We start from the raw sequence: 16,709 nt of genomic DNA, 5'->3' as shown, positions 1-16,709 counted from the left end.
TAGAGTGAATCAATAGGACGGTCGTTTGATATTCATGAGGGGACACAATGCATTGTATATTTGTTTATCCTGTTATCAGATAAGTTGAACACAGCTTTGGACAGAGCAGACCCCTGGTCCGGTCCTTCCGCCAGTTAATAACAAACTAATTTGGTCTTTGAAAATGGAAATGATGTCCGTGTTTATTTGCATATAGAGCGGGGAAGTGACACAAGTGGTCACTCAGGACGCATGTGGAAACGCATGTTAATACCAGGTGAAAACAGGGCCACAATTAGTTCCTCCTACACAGATTGTCATGACCATAGCACATATAGTAACTGGTGTGTACTTTGTGCAGAGCCTTTCTGCCCTCCTCTGAATCAGTGGCAAAAGTCCCTGATACATGATCATTACTGACACACCTCATACGGCATCGCTCCTCTCAATTAGACAGAGAGCGGCTCAGAGATGAGTCACCAAAACAGACGCAAGCAAGAAGAAAAACACAGTCATGCTGGTCTACCACCAAAATGCCATTACTGTATGACAAAAAAAATGAAAAAACAAACAAATACTTCAACCCAATACATACATTGCTGTGCTGTAATAAAGAAGAAATCTATTACATCTATAGAGCCAAGAAAACAAGTACAAACTGATCTTCAGAGATGTGGTATTAAACCTTTTGAGTATTTGTTTTAAACAAGAACACAGACGATGCCTTGTTCACACAGAGGACAGCATGCCTAAACAACAATGGAGCAACGGTCTACGCAGCGTACGGATCTGTACATAGATTTAACAACCAAAACAAGGAACAGTTAAGACTCAGCAGTGTTAAGGATACATATGTTTATATCCTAGAGAGAGAGACACTAGATGGTTAGTAGATGTTAAGAGGCCATATGTCTCTGATGACTCTCATGTGACATCAGAGTGTGAACAGCGATGAGATGAATCTGTACACACACACACACACACACACACGCACGTCCCTTACCATTTGTCTGAATGGCAGCAGAGATATTCTCGCTGAGGCACTTGTAGACGTTGAGCATGTCAAGGTAAATTCGTCCCAGCTGGATAACAAAGGGGTGTCCCACAGCCTTACAGGCTCTGACGTTTGTTTTCAGGATGCTGCCCAGCTGTTTCACAGTCTCCGGGTCCTTCAAAATGTCCACGTTCTGCAGGTGGAGAGATTAACACATTGTTCTTGTTTGTCTGTCATTTCCTACTGTGTAGTGATCTGACATTCAACAGTTGCTGGCTTCATTTCACTAGAAATATAAGTCAACCATTTAGTACTGAAGAGAGGACACTTACAATTATAATTATAGACTGCATTTCACAAAATATGTTTTCTCTAGGAAGGCTCAATTAAACAGCCAGATTTTTGAAGGTAGTTTGGTGATGCAGGAGTTTGAATCATCAGTGAAATTCAACAACTTCACTCCAAAGACCAGTTGTATCTTTTGTGAATAAACATAATATTTAAAACAGCTAAACAAGTTCAAAATGTAACAAGTTAATTAACAAACATTGCTAATTTGTTGATAGTGTTTTGTTCAGTGTTTAATGGCCTTTGAATCCTGGCTGCACTTCGGATGAAGACTGATATACTGGGTAACTCTATCATGATTATAATTAAATACATAATTAAATTAATTAAAATCATAATTAAAAAACAATATGTGGTGGTATATTTGTCTCTTACCTTGGTGGCCTGCTGGATGATGCTGTCCCACACTTGATTGGGCAGCAGCATGTATTTCTCTATCAGGTGCTCCTGAACAGCCTGGTCTGTCTGAGCGCCGATCATATAACCTACTGCCTCGTAGAACGTGTGCACCTGACACAAACAAAAGAGCTTGTCAGCGAGTAAACTTGATTGAGCAACAGCAAATGAGAGAAATTCTGGCAACAGCTGTGTCTCTCTCTGTATCTGCAGCTGTAAAGTCTGATAAATCTCTAGAGATCGTTTTTAAAAAGCCATGAGCGTCAATGTGCTGACCTGCTGTGGTTGAAGGTCACAGATGATGGTGTTGATGTTGTTCAGGATCTCGTCGATGAAAGGCATCACCTCTCCCACCTGCACCTGGATGAAGTGGCGCCGGCACTTCTGGGCGATCTTGATGAATGTGTCGCACGCCATGTCCTGAACGCCGTCATGGGTCTCTGATGAGGAGGGGGCAGAATACACATCATTCAAGAGCATTCTATTCATACATTTAACATTTTCAAACCAAAGTATGTGAATTTCCAACATTGCATTCAAGTTTAAAAAATGAAACCTTCATCTCTCACCGTGCATGAACTCGAAGAGCTTGTTGACCACGGTTTTGAGGAACTTCCAGTGCGCTCTGAGAAAGCGTGGATACTGGCCAACGATGTACATGATGTTGGAGGCTATGATGGCCTTGTTGTCCTTTCCCCTCTTCTGCTCACACAGACCCAGCAGATCCTGAGACAAACACAAGATTCAGTGTTTATTGTTCGATACAATGAGTTGAAAAATAGCAAATGACCTGACCAGTGAAGGCTTTAAATGTTTACTTACAGTGTGATACATATAATCTAAGCAATTTTACTTTTTTGTTGACGCTTTTGTGCTTTTTTTTAATACCTTGATGACAGTGACCAGGAACCTCTTCTCGTCCTCTTCGTGCATGGCCCCGCTGATGGATCCGATGGCCCAGCACAATGTGTTGAGGTTCTTCCAGGACCACTCGGTACCGTTCACCTGGTTGTGAAGCTTCTCTGTCATTATGCGTTCCGTGTCGGCGTAGTCCAGGTGAGTCAGGTACACTGCAGGATGGCAGAGTATCAGTCAGTGTGCAATTGGTGGAAAACAAAAACTTAGAGCCAAAGCACTTCTCTGTACAGCTGTGAACAGGACCAAACATGAAACAAGTGAAACAATGGAACAAAAGCAGTGTGTGATACTGATCAATATATCCATCAAAAAACTATTTCACCAGCAGTTGGTGCCTAACAGCTACGGTTTTACGAGTCTGCAATCGTTATTATGTGTAGAGCGATCATGATCGCTACATTTCAGCCAATGTTACGAGTGACCAATAGTAAAGACTATAAATATCAAAGCTGCATCCATCCATTTTGTGAACAGCTTATCCTATCGAGGGCCATAGACTGCTGCAGCCTTTTTCTGGACAGGTCATTATTCAACCCAGTTCCAACTCCTTTAACCTGCTCTCTTTGGCCCCTTGAGGAAACCTGGACAGACACTGGAAGAACATGCAAACTCCACATAGAGCAGCCCCAGCCAGCAGGCGGTACTAACCACTGAGCCACCAGATTATCCTACAATACTTAAATAGTAAAATGAACCTAATCTTATCTGAGTGTGCAGGAAGCTGCATTAATCCATTAAAAAGTTACTGGATGGATGCATAAACTAGAAGATATACAAAAGAAATAGCAAAAAAGAGCACTCTTTATGGTTTTGATCAACTAAACAGCTTTTTTTTTTCTTTTAAGAAAAAAATAAAATAAAATAAAAAAATAGATTGATTACTGAGTCGTACCAAGTGTTTCCCTCATGTTCTTGTAGAGGTTGATGGAGTCTGTGTCCTTCATGAACTCTCTGACCACCTCTCCCTGGTCATTCTCCACCACCAGTACCTCCTCCGGCTTGGCCATCCGACTTACCATCAGCAGGCGCACCTGTCACGAGGGATAAACACCCGTCAGCACTTGCACACATCGAAGAATAAACTCATTGCTCTCACACTTGTACACAGACACTCACTCATATCACGGTGTCGCCTCTGTGGGCATAAATGTAAAAAGATGATTATACTACGCGGTGCTTGTCTCAAGGCTATTTCCACACACTAAGTTATGAAATGTTACATGTTATTACCAAAGAGAAGTTATTTTATTTTGCTGGCTGCTGATTATCGTTGTAACTAGCGACTTTTTTGGCAGCAGTCTGACAGCCACCTGTTGCTTGACTGGTGCCAACTGGTTCTAGTATGTCTGCAAGCTAATACTTCAACTGAAACTCTTCTTCATCTGCTGTGCCATCTCTGCCTTCTAAGAAATAGTTTACTTATTGGTATTCAATTCAACTACGGAGCAAATTCTAAATATTTGTGAGTTAGTCAGCTGATTGCCATGTTGTTGACATCAAAACAATGTATTATTTTGTCATATTACATCAATTTGTGAGCACATGTCATCAAGTGACAAAAAGGAAGCATGTCAATCAAGGCAGTGGTTGTCTCTCGGAATATACATGTGTGTAAACTCTTGAATTAAAAATAGTATTGGCTCTGTGCGGTACCTTGGAGAGTACAGGCAGATAGAGTTGTCTGCGTGGTGGCACGTCAAAGTGCTGGTTGCCAGAGAGCAGAGGGGAAGTGGACGTAGAGAAGGGACTCTCTCTGTAGAGCTCAGCGGCCAAATGGTTCCAATACTCAAGACAGATTTTAAAGATCTCAGTCTCTTCCACCTCTGACACCAGCAACATGTAGTGGAGGGCCTGAAGGAGGACAAAGGAAACGATAAGACCGTGGACTTATTTGTTTGTTCTGTGTGCAGACGAGCTGTCTTACCACTGAGATAATACTGTCTTCCTGCAACTTACCTCCATTAATGTTTCTCTGAGGTTGAGCCGCTTCTCAATGAGCTGCCCGTGCTCTTTCAGGAAAGTGCAGAGGAACAGACTGAGGTTTTGGATGAAGTTCTGCTCGTCGTCCTTCCCGTTGGCGTAGGCCAGCCGAATGTTGGTGTTCAGAGGCAGCATCTAAACGGATATGGATCAAGAGGAAATTATTTGTATCTGAGACAGAGGGAAAGGTCATTGTTGTCTTATCTGAGTCCATTAATTAGCTCACCTGTTTGAGCTGACACATGGTCAGTGTGAAGAGGGTGACAAACTGCTCCTCATACTGGCTGACGCTTACGCCAGCAATCTCTGTCAGGCACTTCAGTGTCACATTGCGGAACATGGGCACGTTCAAGAACTGAAAACAATGAAACAGATTTAGTTTAAGATCTTTTTTTTTTTTTTTACGTAAACTTGCTACATGACATTGTGTGTGTTTGTTTGTACTCACCTTATACACCAATGTGCTGATCAGTTTGGTTTCAAAGATGTAGCCCAAAGGAATCCAGTTGAGAAAACGCAAGAGGGTCTCCAGAGTGGCGTGGACCAAGGGGGCATTCTGGGAATTTTCCTACGGTGCAACCAATAAGACGACAAACAGCTGAAGGGCAAGCACAATACAAGGTATGATAACACTCAAAAGTAAGAGATGAAGATTTGCTTACCATAACAAACTGGCAAAGCTGGAATATCTGGGAGAATTCATTACACATGCTGGAAGAAACAAAGGAGCATATTATGGAACATGTGCATCTAATACAGTTGGACCCTGACATAGATCAAGCTGCATTTGAGCGAGACAATCTCTCTTGAAATTAAAATGTAAAATGTTTCTATGCTTGATGTAAAACACATATCTAGCAACAGTGTGACTGATTAATCAGTCATCTTCTGAGCTGAGTGTAATGAGTCACCTCATTCTGTAATTATATGGCATTTTCTGTATGAAAAGGCTCTTTTCCTGAAGGTATGGTACTTTAAAGTGTAGTCAGTACTGTCTGATGTTAGTGGAGCCAATCTTTATTTCAAACAAGCCGACCTCTTCTATAAAACACTAAAATACTAAAACTTCTTCTCAAATGAATCAATTTTTAAAATCTTAAAGTTGCAACTATAAAGCTTATGTGATACACAAAAGGCTAACGCAACATTGTGAAAAACCTTTAGTCAAATGTAGTGGTTGAAAGGATGCAGCTGGGAGGAGAGTTGGTGACTTGAGCAGGATCAACCGCACACAGACCAAAGAGAAATTCTACTACACTCTGCAGGGGTTTGACACTGTGTATAGCTTAAAACTATAAGGAGAGGGATTCTTTTTTTCAGCTGGAAAATATTCTCAAACATGTATCAAAGCTCTGCCAGATTTATGTCAAGTTCAGGACAGCACACGCACAAAATGCACACTTGTACAGCTTTCCCTTCAGTCAAAAGACTTGAGGCTTTAAAAATCTCTGAGAACGTCTGAAGAGATGAAGGGCAAAATAATCAAAACCTGGACAGTGAGATAATGTAACAAAACATCAACAACAGTCAGCAGTCCTTGCTAGGTGACAAGTGTCCTTTGATATGAGGGAAATTACGTTTATTCATCTTTGACTTCCTGCTTCAAACTGTTAAGATCAAAGTCTCCACACAGAGCAGCTGACATGCTTATATACTGTATATACACACTGTATATTTACAGGCTGCAAACACAAGTCCATAAACTGCCCATAATTAAGACAACATTGAGAATGTTATTGCATAATACTTGTGTCAATGCTGATAGACTTGTCAAATGCAGCTTTGTGGAAACGTGTAAACAGCTACAGGCAAACGTCCAGAGCACTGCGAAGGCAGTTTGTCTTCAACTCTGTTAGATACAGATCACAGCATTACATCACTGAGTTAATTGCCTGCTGCAATATTTTCAAATGCCAACACAATGACATATTTTGTAATGCTCTGAAAGTGCTGGAATAACATGGACTCGTAAATTTGAAAAAAAACCAACAAAAAAACAACAAAACTTTGTTCAATTGATGACAGACAGATGCTGGATAAATACTGTAATTAAGCTGTTTGTTTAGAAAGCTTGACTTTAAAGTCATATTCCACACAAAACTTTGTAGCTTTTGACACATAGAAGCCACTGTAGGTTTTTCCAGCAAAACCGATTCTTTGACATTAGCTACAGTTAACATGCTGCTTCCAGGGGAGGTTAATAAGATGCTGACCTGTCTTTTAGGTGCTTGGCCTTGACCTGGGTCATCTGGCCACTGGAGAAGTCAAAGACCTCCTCGCTGAGCAGCTTAAGAATGATCATGTTGTTCTGACAAAGGCTCTCGCTGGTTCGACTTGCTCCTACAATGTCACTGATGAAGGTGGGCCAGTGTTTGGGCCACTCCTGCTTCAAGATCTACAGACACAGGGACACACATACATTGGTGTTAGATGATTCAAAAGTGACATTTTCCACTGAGAAGGACATGTGATCTTAAAATGAAGAATTGAGGGGATGAATCTGTGACTCTTGCTAAAAATAACAACCCCTCATTTAAATCTCAAGTCAAGCATATGCCCCTGTTTCTACTTCGTAGGAGGACTTAAAATAAAATCACAGAGTAGTAAAGCAGTAAAGACTGTAAAAAAAATGTGTTTATGATGTAAAACTGAAGTGTGTTTCTGACGTGACATGATACAAGCAAACCCTACACAAGTACAACTGCAACATACATGAACACACATTTAAAACGCAGCCTCCTGAGGATGAGTGTGGAATCTGGAGCTCCACAGTCCCTGAAGGCCAAAACAATGTTAGCTCAGCTGACGTAAGCAGTGACTCATTCTCACTGGCATTAATGCAAAGTCACTCATGTAGCCAGTGAGCCAATTTCTCTGTCCCTCCTGCGAATATACATCAAACACATGCGCGCAAAGAGGTGGTGTCAAATTGTTTTTCACTCTTCAAGATGATCCTCCTTCCAGTCATGAGGCCACAGTAACACTTAACGACCATCAGCTACCTCGGCTGAGACGTTCAAGTAGAATTAATATTAATGTCATTTAATATTTAATAAAGAAGTTAGGACCTGACTGACACCGGGTTCAGAGTCTAATTGAGAGTGACATCTTCAGGTTAAAAAGCATCACTACAAAAGTTGAGGCATTGTTGAGGAGGAAGATGCAAAAAACCCACATTGTTTCTGTGCTCTTTCAGTATAATAGAGTCTGTTGACGCATCAGTTTCTGTTTATATGCACTGTGTGGTACTGTGTGTCACATGGGCTAAACTGTCAAACATTCACAGGAAGAGAGAGTGATATGACTAATATAGTTTATCTGCACTAATCCATAATCCACACCAGGCAATGATAAAGGTCAGTGCTGGTAGTTTAACCTGTGAGAGCCAGTAGGAACCACTGAGTCATCATGTTGTATTTCGCTTAATATACTTCGTAATATAAACAAAGATAATTTGGTATATTATCTTCTTGTATAGTGTGTATTATTTATACTCTTGCAGTATTAGTGGCTTTCAGTGAGTAAGATATAAGCAGCTGGCTAGATCTGAGCCTGTTGCTCTGGTGTGCTCTCTTGCTGTCAGTGTGGATATCTTCATTGAAACTGTTTGCTGCCATTTCTTTGTGCCGCTGCACAATTCACTCACATGCAACGCTGTGGGGTTGGGAAAACATTCCAGCATTGTAACAGAGCACAATGAGCTGTTTCTGACCGCTGGTGTACCCAGACTGTGATGGGTTACAATAATGGTAAAGCTTCATATAAACAATACAAATCAAAAAACACTTGCAGACTGGCTTGAGGCATCCCCACCACAAAACAACATTTAAACTTCACAATATATAAAAGCACACAAGCAATGATCAAATGCTTTCCACCCACATCAATAATGTCAATTTCAGCATGTTTTCTATTAAAAAGTCTGTTATTTTACAAACAATTCTCAAGCCTCAGATGTCAGTTACAAAAAGACTGAAGCAGGCTGATGCACTGTGTACACATGTGATGTAGTAAATGGGCTTTAACAGTGCAATCAATGTCTTCACCACTCTGTAGTCTAAAAGCTCAGCAGCAACAGACGGTGAGAGGTTTACAAACAGCTGATAGATGCTCTAACAGTCACAGTTTGGAGATTTCGAAGGCTTACCTGAACAAGGATCATGTTCAGCTTCCCAATGTACACCTTTTCTTTCTAAAAAATAAACAAGAAAAAAAATTAACTCTGATTGCATCATCTCAGTTTCATAACACTTGTCCAGACTTTGTCATTTCATAACATCAAATTACATGACAATGATTGCATTATTCAAAACTTACACATTTGAACCACAGAGCTGAAGCCTTTAAAACACCAAATAATGTAAATAGTAAAGACTCTAAAAGATAGCAAGGTGGCAGCATGTCCCATCGTTTGACATTTCATTTAGAACATTGAAAATCATGTTGAAATGTAAATGAACAAAAATCACTTCAACATCATCAAAATCATCATCATCTCTGATTTCAATTCCAGTTTAGTTTTCAGGGTACATTTCAGTTTTTAATTTTTGGAAATTAATTTTAGTTTTGTTTAGTCATTGAGCATGTTTTCATGAACAGTAATAACACTATTAATATTAAATAATAAAGGGAGCTTCAGTTATAACTTCTAACTTCAATTAGGCAGGGAAACTACATACACACAGTCAACATGGGTTCCTGCCATGTTGTGTTCAGACAGTTGAGTCATACATGTGGCAACAACAGTGGCAAACATACTGCACATAACAAGAAGTGACTTTCTGAACATTTCTGTAATCAATAATGAATTTGAATTCCTATTTATTTCATTTTACATCAGAACCACACTGATGACAACTGATGTTTGTACACTTGTTGCCTCTTTTATGCAGGAGATGCATGTTTGCAGGTGGACTGTTCATACATCAGTAAACAATAAAAATTCACTGGAGTTGATTTCACTTGTTGACTCGCCGAATGCTGCATTCTCTGGATGAAAGGCCTAAAAAGTTGCTGTCGGTGTTGTAAAACACAATCGTAACGTAAACTTCTGGTTGTTTGAGTGGTTAAGCTGGCTGAAAACCAACTGAGGTCACCATATTTGGTGTGTAGTACACAACGCTATGGTTACACCAGCATTACTCATGGCTATACTGAGACTGGCTACGAGCAATGACAGTTGACTCACAAATATGTTTGTGGTCAGTACACCTCCAGTCCATATCAATGAGTGTAAACTTCACACGGAAATATTTGTCCATTTCAATTTAATCAAGACTAATTATAGAAAAAATGATCATTTGTTCTAACCTACATTTTTGGTATTTTTACGTTGATCCAACTTTGGGATAAAGTCTTAATGTTAAGTGGATATTTCATCATAACTAATGTGTGCTGCATTATTTTATACATGTATGACAACTACCCCAGTTATTTTATTGACTTTTGATTTAAATTCAACGTGTTACTCACCTCCACATTTGAAGCATCTGATGAAGTCTTGATAATCAGACCAACAACATACTTTTTTATACCTGGCAAATATACAAAGATATCAGAAGAAGAAGAACACTGTTAGCATGCAACAATAAAATGTGTAAACCTCAACATATCCTGACATGACGAGTTGCCTGGGGCACGATACTCTGTAATCCTACACAGTTTGCTGGCTCATAACTAGCTGAATCTGCCAATCTTATCCCCGTATACCCCTGCTTTATAAAAAAAAGGTGTGGTCCTCCATTAACATACTCCTGCCAAGCCAGTTGGTCAACATATGGATGTGGGCTGCAACTACCACTGAACTTGTATGGGGCAAAAACTGTGGTCAGTTCAGTGGGAGTTACATTTCCCCGGATGTTTTCACAGACAGTCAACATTCTCAATGTGAGCAGAGCATGTTAAAAAACTGTGTTTTCAGCTCCCTCGCATTTGTTTTGAGGCTGTAGTTGTACTGAATTCTGAAACTAATGTGGTGGGGTGTAGTGAGCGGAGCCGAAAACAAGGCAATACTCTGACACAAGGGGGGAAAAGACATACTTGCCGGTCGCCCTGCACTGGGTTTGCCACTTGAACAAAATTCAGGCATCTACGGTCAGAAGTAGGGAAGTCTTAGGTCAATGAAAAAATGAATTTTGAGCAAAGAATATAAGAATGAAGGGAGCAGTATCAACTGATTTGCACATGATTGATTTTTTTTTTTTTCATAATTATTGTTTCTTTGCTCAAACCACAATCTTTTAAATTTCAATCCCATGCTGTTTTGAGATTCTTTAAAAAAAAATCCAAAAAATTTGTTTATTTATAGTTGGTAACAAAGGACATTAAATATAGTTTTAAAAAATTAAAAAAAAAACAAAAAAAAAAAACAAGGGATAGTGGAGATAAAATCGAATTAGCAACTAAGCAAGAATTACGGAGGATTTAAAACATCACATTTTTGTTACATCCATATAAAATTACTGAACTGATACTTCCTCAACACTTCTACCCATGATCTTGTCTTAAAGAAAAAAAGTTGAATAATTATAAAATTACCATCTGTAAATTTTCCCAGAAAATGTCATTAAAGCACCTTTGAGTAAAATTTGAAAATTTCTCAGCTTGGCGGCACCTAGTGGTAGCATAAAAAAAGACAGTGTGGCAGACATCAATGCATGCCAGTTCCCCCTCCAGCTTTGCCCCACAGATTCAATATAGGTGCACTAATATAAATGGGCTGACTACATTGATTATCATTGGGACCATCTCCTTTTTCTACAAACAAAAACTCATGCCATCATAATAATTTCAAAAGGTATTACAATCACATAAAAATTAGACACATACATGTTAAAGCAATGTAAGCAAGAGAAGAAATAACTAACTTAAGTTCTTCTACTTCTTCAAAGCTCCCCTTCACAAAGCTTTTAAATCAGTGCTGGGGTGTTTTTTATTGTTTCCTCTCTAAAACAACTGCTTCAGTCCAGAACCAAACCATTTTGCAGCAGCCAATGCAAGCCAGTCGAGCAGAAAACAAATCAGCACACTTAGTGGCGGAGTACTCCTCAACTTGGCAACCGCACGTCACATTTAAAAAAAAGGCACTAACAGGGACAGAATTCAAGTATTTGTGAAAGGTATCAAACACAGATATGCCACACGGTAATAATTTACCTTCACACTGATTCCTGGGAAGAATCTTCCATCTTGTTTTGATAACCGTTTCCAGAATCTGAAGAGCATAGTACTGTAATATGCAAGGAAGGAGAAGCATTAGGATAAAGCCCTTATGAACACACTGAACAACAAGCACTGTGTAATTTTAATACGAACCAAAAACAGTATGAGGTGGACCAGCCTGTAATAGCTTGTATTTCTAAATTAAAATCGGACTGAACCACATATTTCATGCAGATTTTGTAGTATGCAGAACATTGACTTTTAAGTGTTTTTTTTTTTTTTAAATCTCTAGAAGCATTAAGCTGGAACACTGCAGAAGTCCTGCTGTTTCTCCCAGCATCACACCAGACAAGACAGCAGAAAAATAAAACAATCCATTAACCAGCTTTGGCTCTGATTGCTCCAAGAGTGAGTCTAATGGACTAGAAGAAATAACAAGGTCCATGGTAAATGTTTCTTTACCAAAGCTACAGAAATCATGTAGGGTTGGGCATCGAGAACGGATTTTGACTGGATTGGAACTGGTTCCAGTATATAATAATTTTGTGAAGAAACATACTTTCTGATCTTGCTTATCGACTCTTGAAAGCAAAGCTCGATCCTACTATGCGTCTCTGGTTGTCAAAGCACAAGTATAGTGCTTTTAGTGCTATAGTGGCAAACTGGAGCTTGTTGTAGATAAGTTTTTAAAAAGACAGTAGTGATACAGTGAAATATGATCACAGTACTAAAATAATTGCATGCAATAAAAACTTCAGTGTATCATGATGAAGCATTAACTTAAGCAAGGGTACAAGACAGCGTTCACACTAACTTTGGTTTCGATACAGCGGGGTTGCCAATGCAGAGAGCTCCAGCAAACCCCACAGAGCTTCCTGGCGAAAAGTTTATCTGGCTCAACTTTTGCCGGACCGCAATGTGACGCAATTCTGCAAGGAGTTGCACTGGCCAATCAAATACATGCTTGCTCACATTCCTGGTAAATTAATGAACGCCATATAAGATTTACTTTCTATATACTATTTGCTCTCTAAGGCGATAGAGGCTTTGTGGAGTGAGCAGCCAGATCAGGCTGATGTTCTAGCGGGCAATCCTAGAGAGCATCATTAGATATGGAATTACAGTATGGTTTGGCAACCTAACAGTGCAACTGAAAAGCCTGCCAGCATGCACAAAATGCCTATGAAGGTAAAAGTGAAGAAAGAATATGATCCCATACAGAGCCTGTATGAGCAGGCAGTCTTGAAAAAAGCAACAAAAATCATTGCAGACTGTCAACATCCCTTCTTCTCTGAGTACGAAGAAAACTCTCAGTGCCAAAGTGCAAATCAAACCGCTTGAAGCTATCGTTTGTTCCAGCCTTCATCAAGCTGCTGAACTCTAAGGCTAAATCTTAGTGCAAATAGAGCAATGTGCAATGAATACACAAGCACATTAGCACTTTAGCGATTTAATTCTTAGTTTCTTTTAAGCCATCGTTTTGTCAATGCCAGATGTATAGTCAAATGTCCCTTATGTTTTTAAGATGTTTTTATGTGAAGTAACTGTCATGCATCGTGTCAAACGCTTCTCATGTTTTTGTGATGTTTTTTAATGTGAAGCAACAGACCATAGCACTGTGCCCAAGACAAACTTCCCCTCAGGGACAATCAACTTTACTCTACTCTACTCTACATCACAACTAAATATGAAGTCATTGTCACTATGACAATATTCCAAGGAAGTAAACAGCGGTGCAGTGATTATTTTCTGATAATCCTTCAAACACATGGATCTACTAGTTAAAATGGACCTCTTGGATTGTGTTTTACGGTATCAGTGGTACCTGAAGGAAAGTGGCATCTTGAATTTTTTTTTTTGTTCATGGGCTGGTTTTGGTCTGAATGCCCACTAACAATGCATCATTTTCAATATCCCCAGTCCCCATTAGAATCATCTAATGCTATCATGTCCCAGTAAAATAACATCAAGCTTAAATATTATTAGATTAATCTTTATCTTGATTTTTCTCACTATAAACACAATCACAAAACACCATAGGATTTATGACAAATGGCGGTTTATGGCAGCCTAAAATCTGCTGAAAATAAAGTTGGTTTTTGCCTTCATAATTTGGTTTCTTTTATTACTGAAAAAGCACGCCAAGAATCTGAATGAGCATAATCAACTTAATAAGAACCAGAATCATTAAGCAAAATTCAAACCAATAAAATCTCATCGATACCCAACCCTGAACCATGTGACTCAATTATCCTAAAACTAAAACACAGAATATGGTTTAATCAAAATAACAGGGTATCACTGGTGTGTCATAAGGAACAGCAAGACCAACCACAGGTTACGCCCTGTATTCAATTCTGGGTGCTCTATAGTGAAGCATGAAGACAAAACCAAAAACCTTTTATTTCAAAGTTAGTTATTGATCTAGTGTTACTTCAAGTGTCTATTTCAACTGTAGGGATCATCAATACAAGGGTACAATGATTCCAAAAAATAATGAATGGCATGTAGTATAGGATGTTATTAAAGCCGGATTAACAATGCACTACAGACAATGGATGCTGGGAAGATTAAAGGTGAAATCTTTGGCACGCTGACAGGTGTCACATTTCTGACTTGTTTTGTTTCACCTTTAACTGCCACACTTTGCACAAACCACCACAAGAGGTTGAAAGAGAGAAATTACCAGCAGGAAATCTGACAAATGTTTTGCAACTTTTTTTGCTGGCAAAAGCACATCATTAAAGGGTCTTGGCTGAAGAACTGAGGGGGACAGAGGGAGGAGGAGGAGGAAGAGGATGCACTGAAAAGGAGAGAAAGGTAGGGCGGGAACAGAGCCATGATCCCTACAGGTGAAATCAAGTCTTCAACAGATTGTCTCTCTACTATGGATCCTACTGACTGCAGCCTGCACCCTCCCTCTGTCCAATAAAACAGATGCAATAGAAACGGATGAACAGAATTCAGTCAAAGGGAATTTAAAAAGGGTAGACCTTGTGGAGGCCTGCCGTCAAAGCCTAGCTGTGTCATGATGCACAGGATGACACACCCCTTTTCTTCCTATTACAAGCCATAAACATAATGGAACATTGTGATTAATATCAAATAGTCACAGCTTGAATTCATTACATTTCTTCAAATATGATTACTGTAATTATGAATAAGAAGCCAAATGTTCAAAGTGCTTTGAAAGTATGCACTTTTAAACAATTCAAACAAGACAAATGCAGAATTCAAGAGGTGTTTACCTTTTGTTTCCTCTTTTCCTCTAATGTCCCTATTTTTTTTTGGCAAATTACAAATTTGGAGCTATAAAAAGTACTGTTGATACATCAACTCAGACATTAGTAATGAATGTCAGTGTTAAAAGCAATCTTACAGGCAAGCAAAAAAGAAAAAGGCAAATGTCACCAATTGCTTTGAGGAAGTTGTGGATGCATTGCACTTAACTTCATATTGAACATTTGCTTTCCATTATGCTTCATTATTAGAATATGTAATTACACTTCATCATTATAAATATAATGGCCAATTCTGTTTTCTTAGTACAATTCTCTGAATGTGTCTGAAGACTGAATCACTGGGTTCACTAGTCACAGGCAGTTGGCTCTATCAGATGTATCAGCACACTTATCAGTAGACACACTGTAAGAGACAAGACTATCTGAGAACCTCAAACACTAAGGATGTTGATGATTAATTAGTAATTAATTAATTACTGTTATGAAACTGATCAATCAAGAACATACTTATTGACAATGCTCAAGCAGTGTTTGTGAATCTGGTGTTTCCGGCAGTTGAACATGTGCCAAAATGCTGGTACATCTGTGATAACCATGATCACAGGTCATGCTGCGGGTATAATGCTGACATTTTTTATATAACAGGAAACTGGAGGGTAAAGGTGTTGCTGTCCTTGATGGTATACATGTTGGAGATGGTGATTTCACTCAAACTAAAGTAAAAGCTTATTTCTTGCAGCTCTTTATCTAAACATTTCCCTGTGACTGCCTGTTTTTCTACCTTTGCCCATTTTCCTTTGCAAAACTGATGCATTGATGATTTTTTTTTTAATTATCAAGGAGTTCCAGTAACCACACACACATATGCCCAAATATTTGAATAAACACTAGCAAAGAGAATGGGGCAGGTCATTTAATTCTTCTACTTGACGTTGGCATTTGTAAGCTATAGCCCTTTCTATTGATACAGTACAGAAAGGGTTGGACTTGCAGCTCTGCTTTTTATTCATATCTTAATTGATGTCAAGAAAAGCATAAAAGCTGCACAGAATTATGTTGAAACTTTTGAATTTTGCATTGCCATTTGATGAAGAATAGAAAGCAATTTAGGAGCAGTAATTTTGAACAACTGTATATTTTATTTTATCTAATTCATGACTCAATAAATATACAGTACCAGTCCAAAGTTTGGACACAGTTTCTCAATCAAGGGGAATGGGAAGGTGTTTCCAAACTTTTGACTGGTACTGTACTTGTGTTCATTATGATTCAACTACCGAATTTACTAGATTGTGCACAGGTTAAATATTTAAATCATGAACATGGCCGACAATTTAAAAAGAAAAAAGCATCAACTTTAAATATCTAGAGAAAGGAGTAAACTATACTGACACATCAGATTGCTATGATTAAGAAAGATCAATGGACTAATAGGAGCACATTCCTGTCAGGTCAGGACTTTAAAAGGCATATTTGGTATTGTATTGTATTACCAACAGGAGGTGACAGGCAAAGTCCATTGTTCGTCTGGTAGGTTCAGATCCAGCAGAATTCATTTTATCTGAAGGACAGAGGTCCCACATAGCTCAAGAGTTAGGGCATGGCGCGAATGCCACCAGGACTACGTATTCAACTTCTGCTGGGTCCATGTGCACCCACAATACATGCTCACGGTACATAAAGCTGCTTTG

The 16,709-nt window shown here is 39.1% G+C and overlaps 1 protein-coding gene across 4 annotated transcripts in view; it reads right to left on the bottom strand.

Annotated features, from left to right (window-relative positions):
• Nucleotides 1–16,709, bottom strand: part of xpo1b (exportin 1 (CRM1 homolog, yeast) b) — a 28,846-nt gene that overhangs the window by 9,652 nt on the left and 2,485 nt on the right. For 2 of the 4 annotated variants that reach the window (XM_067609404.1, XM_067609405.1), the window contains exons 4-18: nt 11,771–11,843; nt 10,088–10,149; nt 8,763–8,807; nt 6,829–7,010; nt 5,278–5,326; nt 5,064–5,183; nt 4,842–4,970; nt 4,592–4,750; nt 4,289–4,486; nt 3,528–3,666; nt 2,606–2,787; nt 2,287–2,443; nt 1,994–2,157; nt 1,697–1,831; nt 983–1,166 (exon numbers count right to left, since the gene is read on the bottom strand). In XM_067609404.1, the coding sequence (XP_067465505.1) occupies nt 983–1,166; nt 1,697–1,831; nt 1,994–2,157; nt 2,287–2,443; nt 2,606–2,787; nt 3,528–3,666; nt 4,289–4,486; nt 4,592–4,750; nt 4,842–4,970; nt 5,064–5,183; nt 5,278–5,326; nt 6,829–7,010; nt 8,763–8,807; nt 10,088–10,149; nt 11,771–11,843 (1,978 nt within the window). Of the gene's footprint in view, nt 1–982; nt 1,167–1,696; nt 1,832–1,993; nt 2,158–2,286; nt 2,444–2,605; nt 2,788–3,527; nt 3,667–4,288; nt 4,487–4,591; nt 4,751–4,841; nt 4,971–5,063; nt 5,184–5,277; nt 5,327–6,828; nt 7,011–8,762; nt 8,808–10,087; nt 10,150–10,654; nt 10,704–11,770; nt 11,844–14,769; nt 14,814–16,709 lie in introns of those variants that run through there. The other 2 variants (XM_067609407.1, XM_067609406.1) reach the window with 2 other exon arrangements.

This window comes from Thunnus thynnus, chromosome 14 (genome assembly GCF_963924715.1).
Source record: "Thunnus thynnus chromosome 14, fThuThy2.1, whole genome shotgun sequence".
Classification (NCBI taxonomy): domain Eukaryota; kingdom Metazoa; phylum Chordata; class Actinopteri; order Scombriformes; family Scombridae; genus Thunnus; species Thunnus thynnus.
This window is presented reverse-complemented; position numbering and strand designations above follow the sequence as displayed.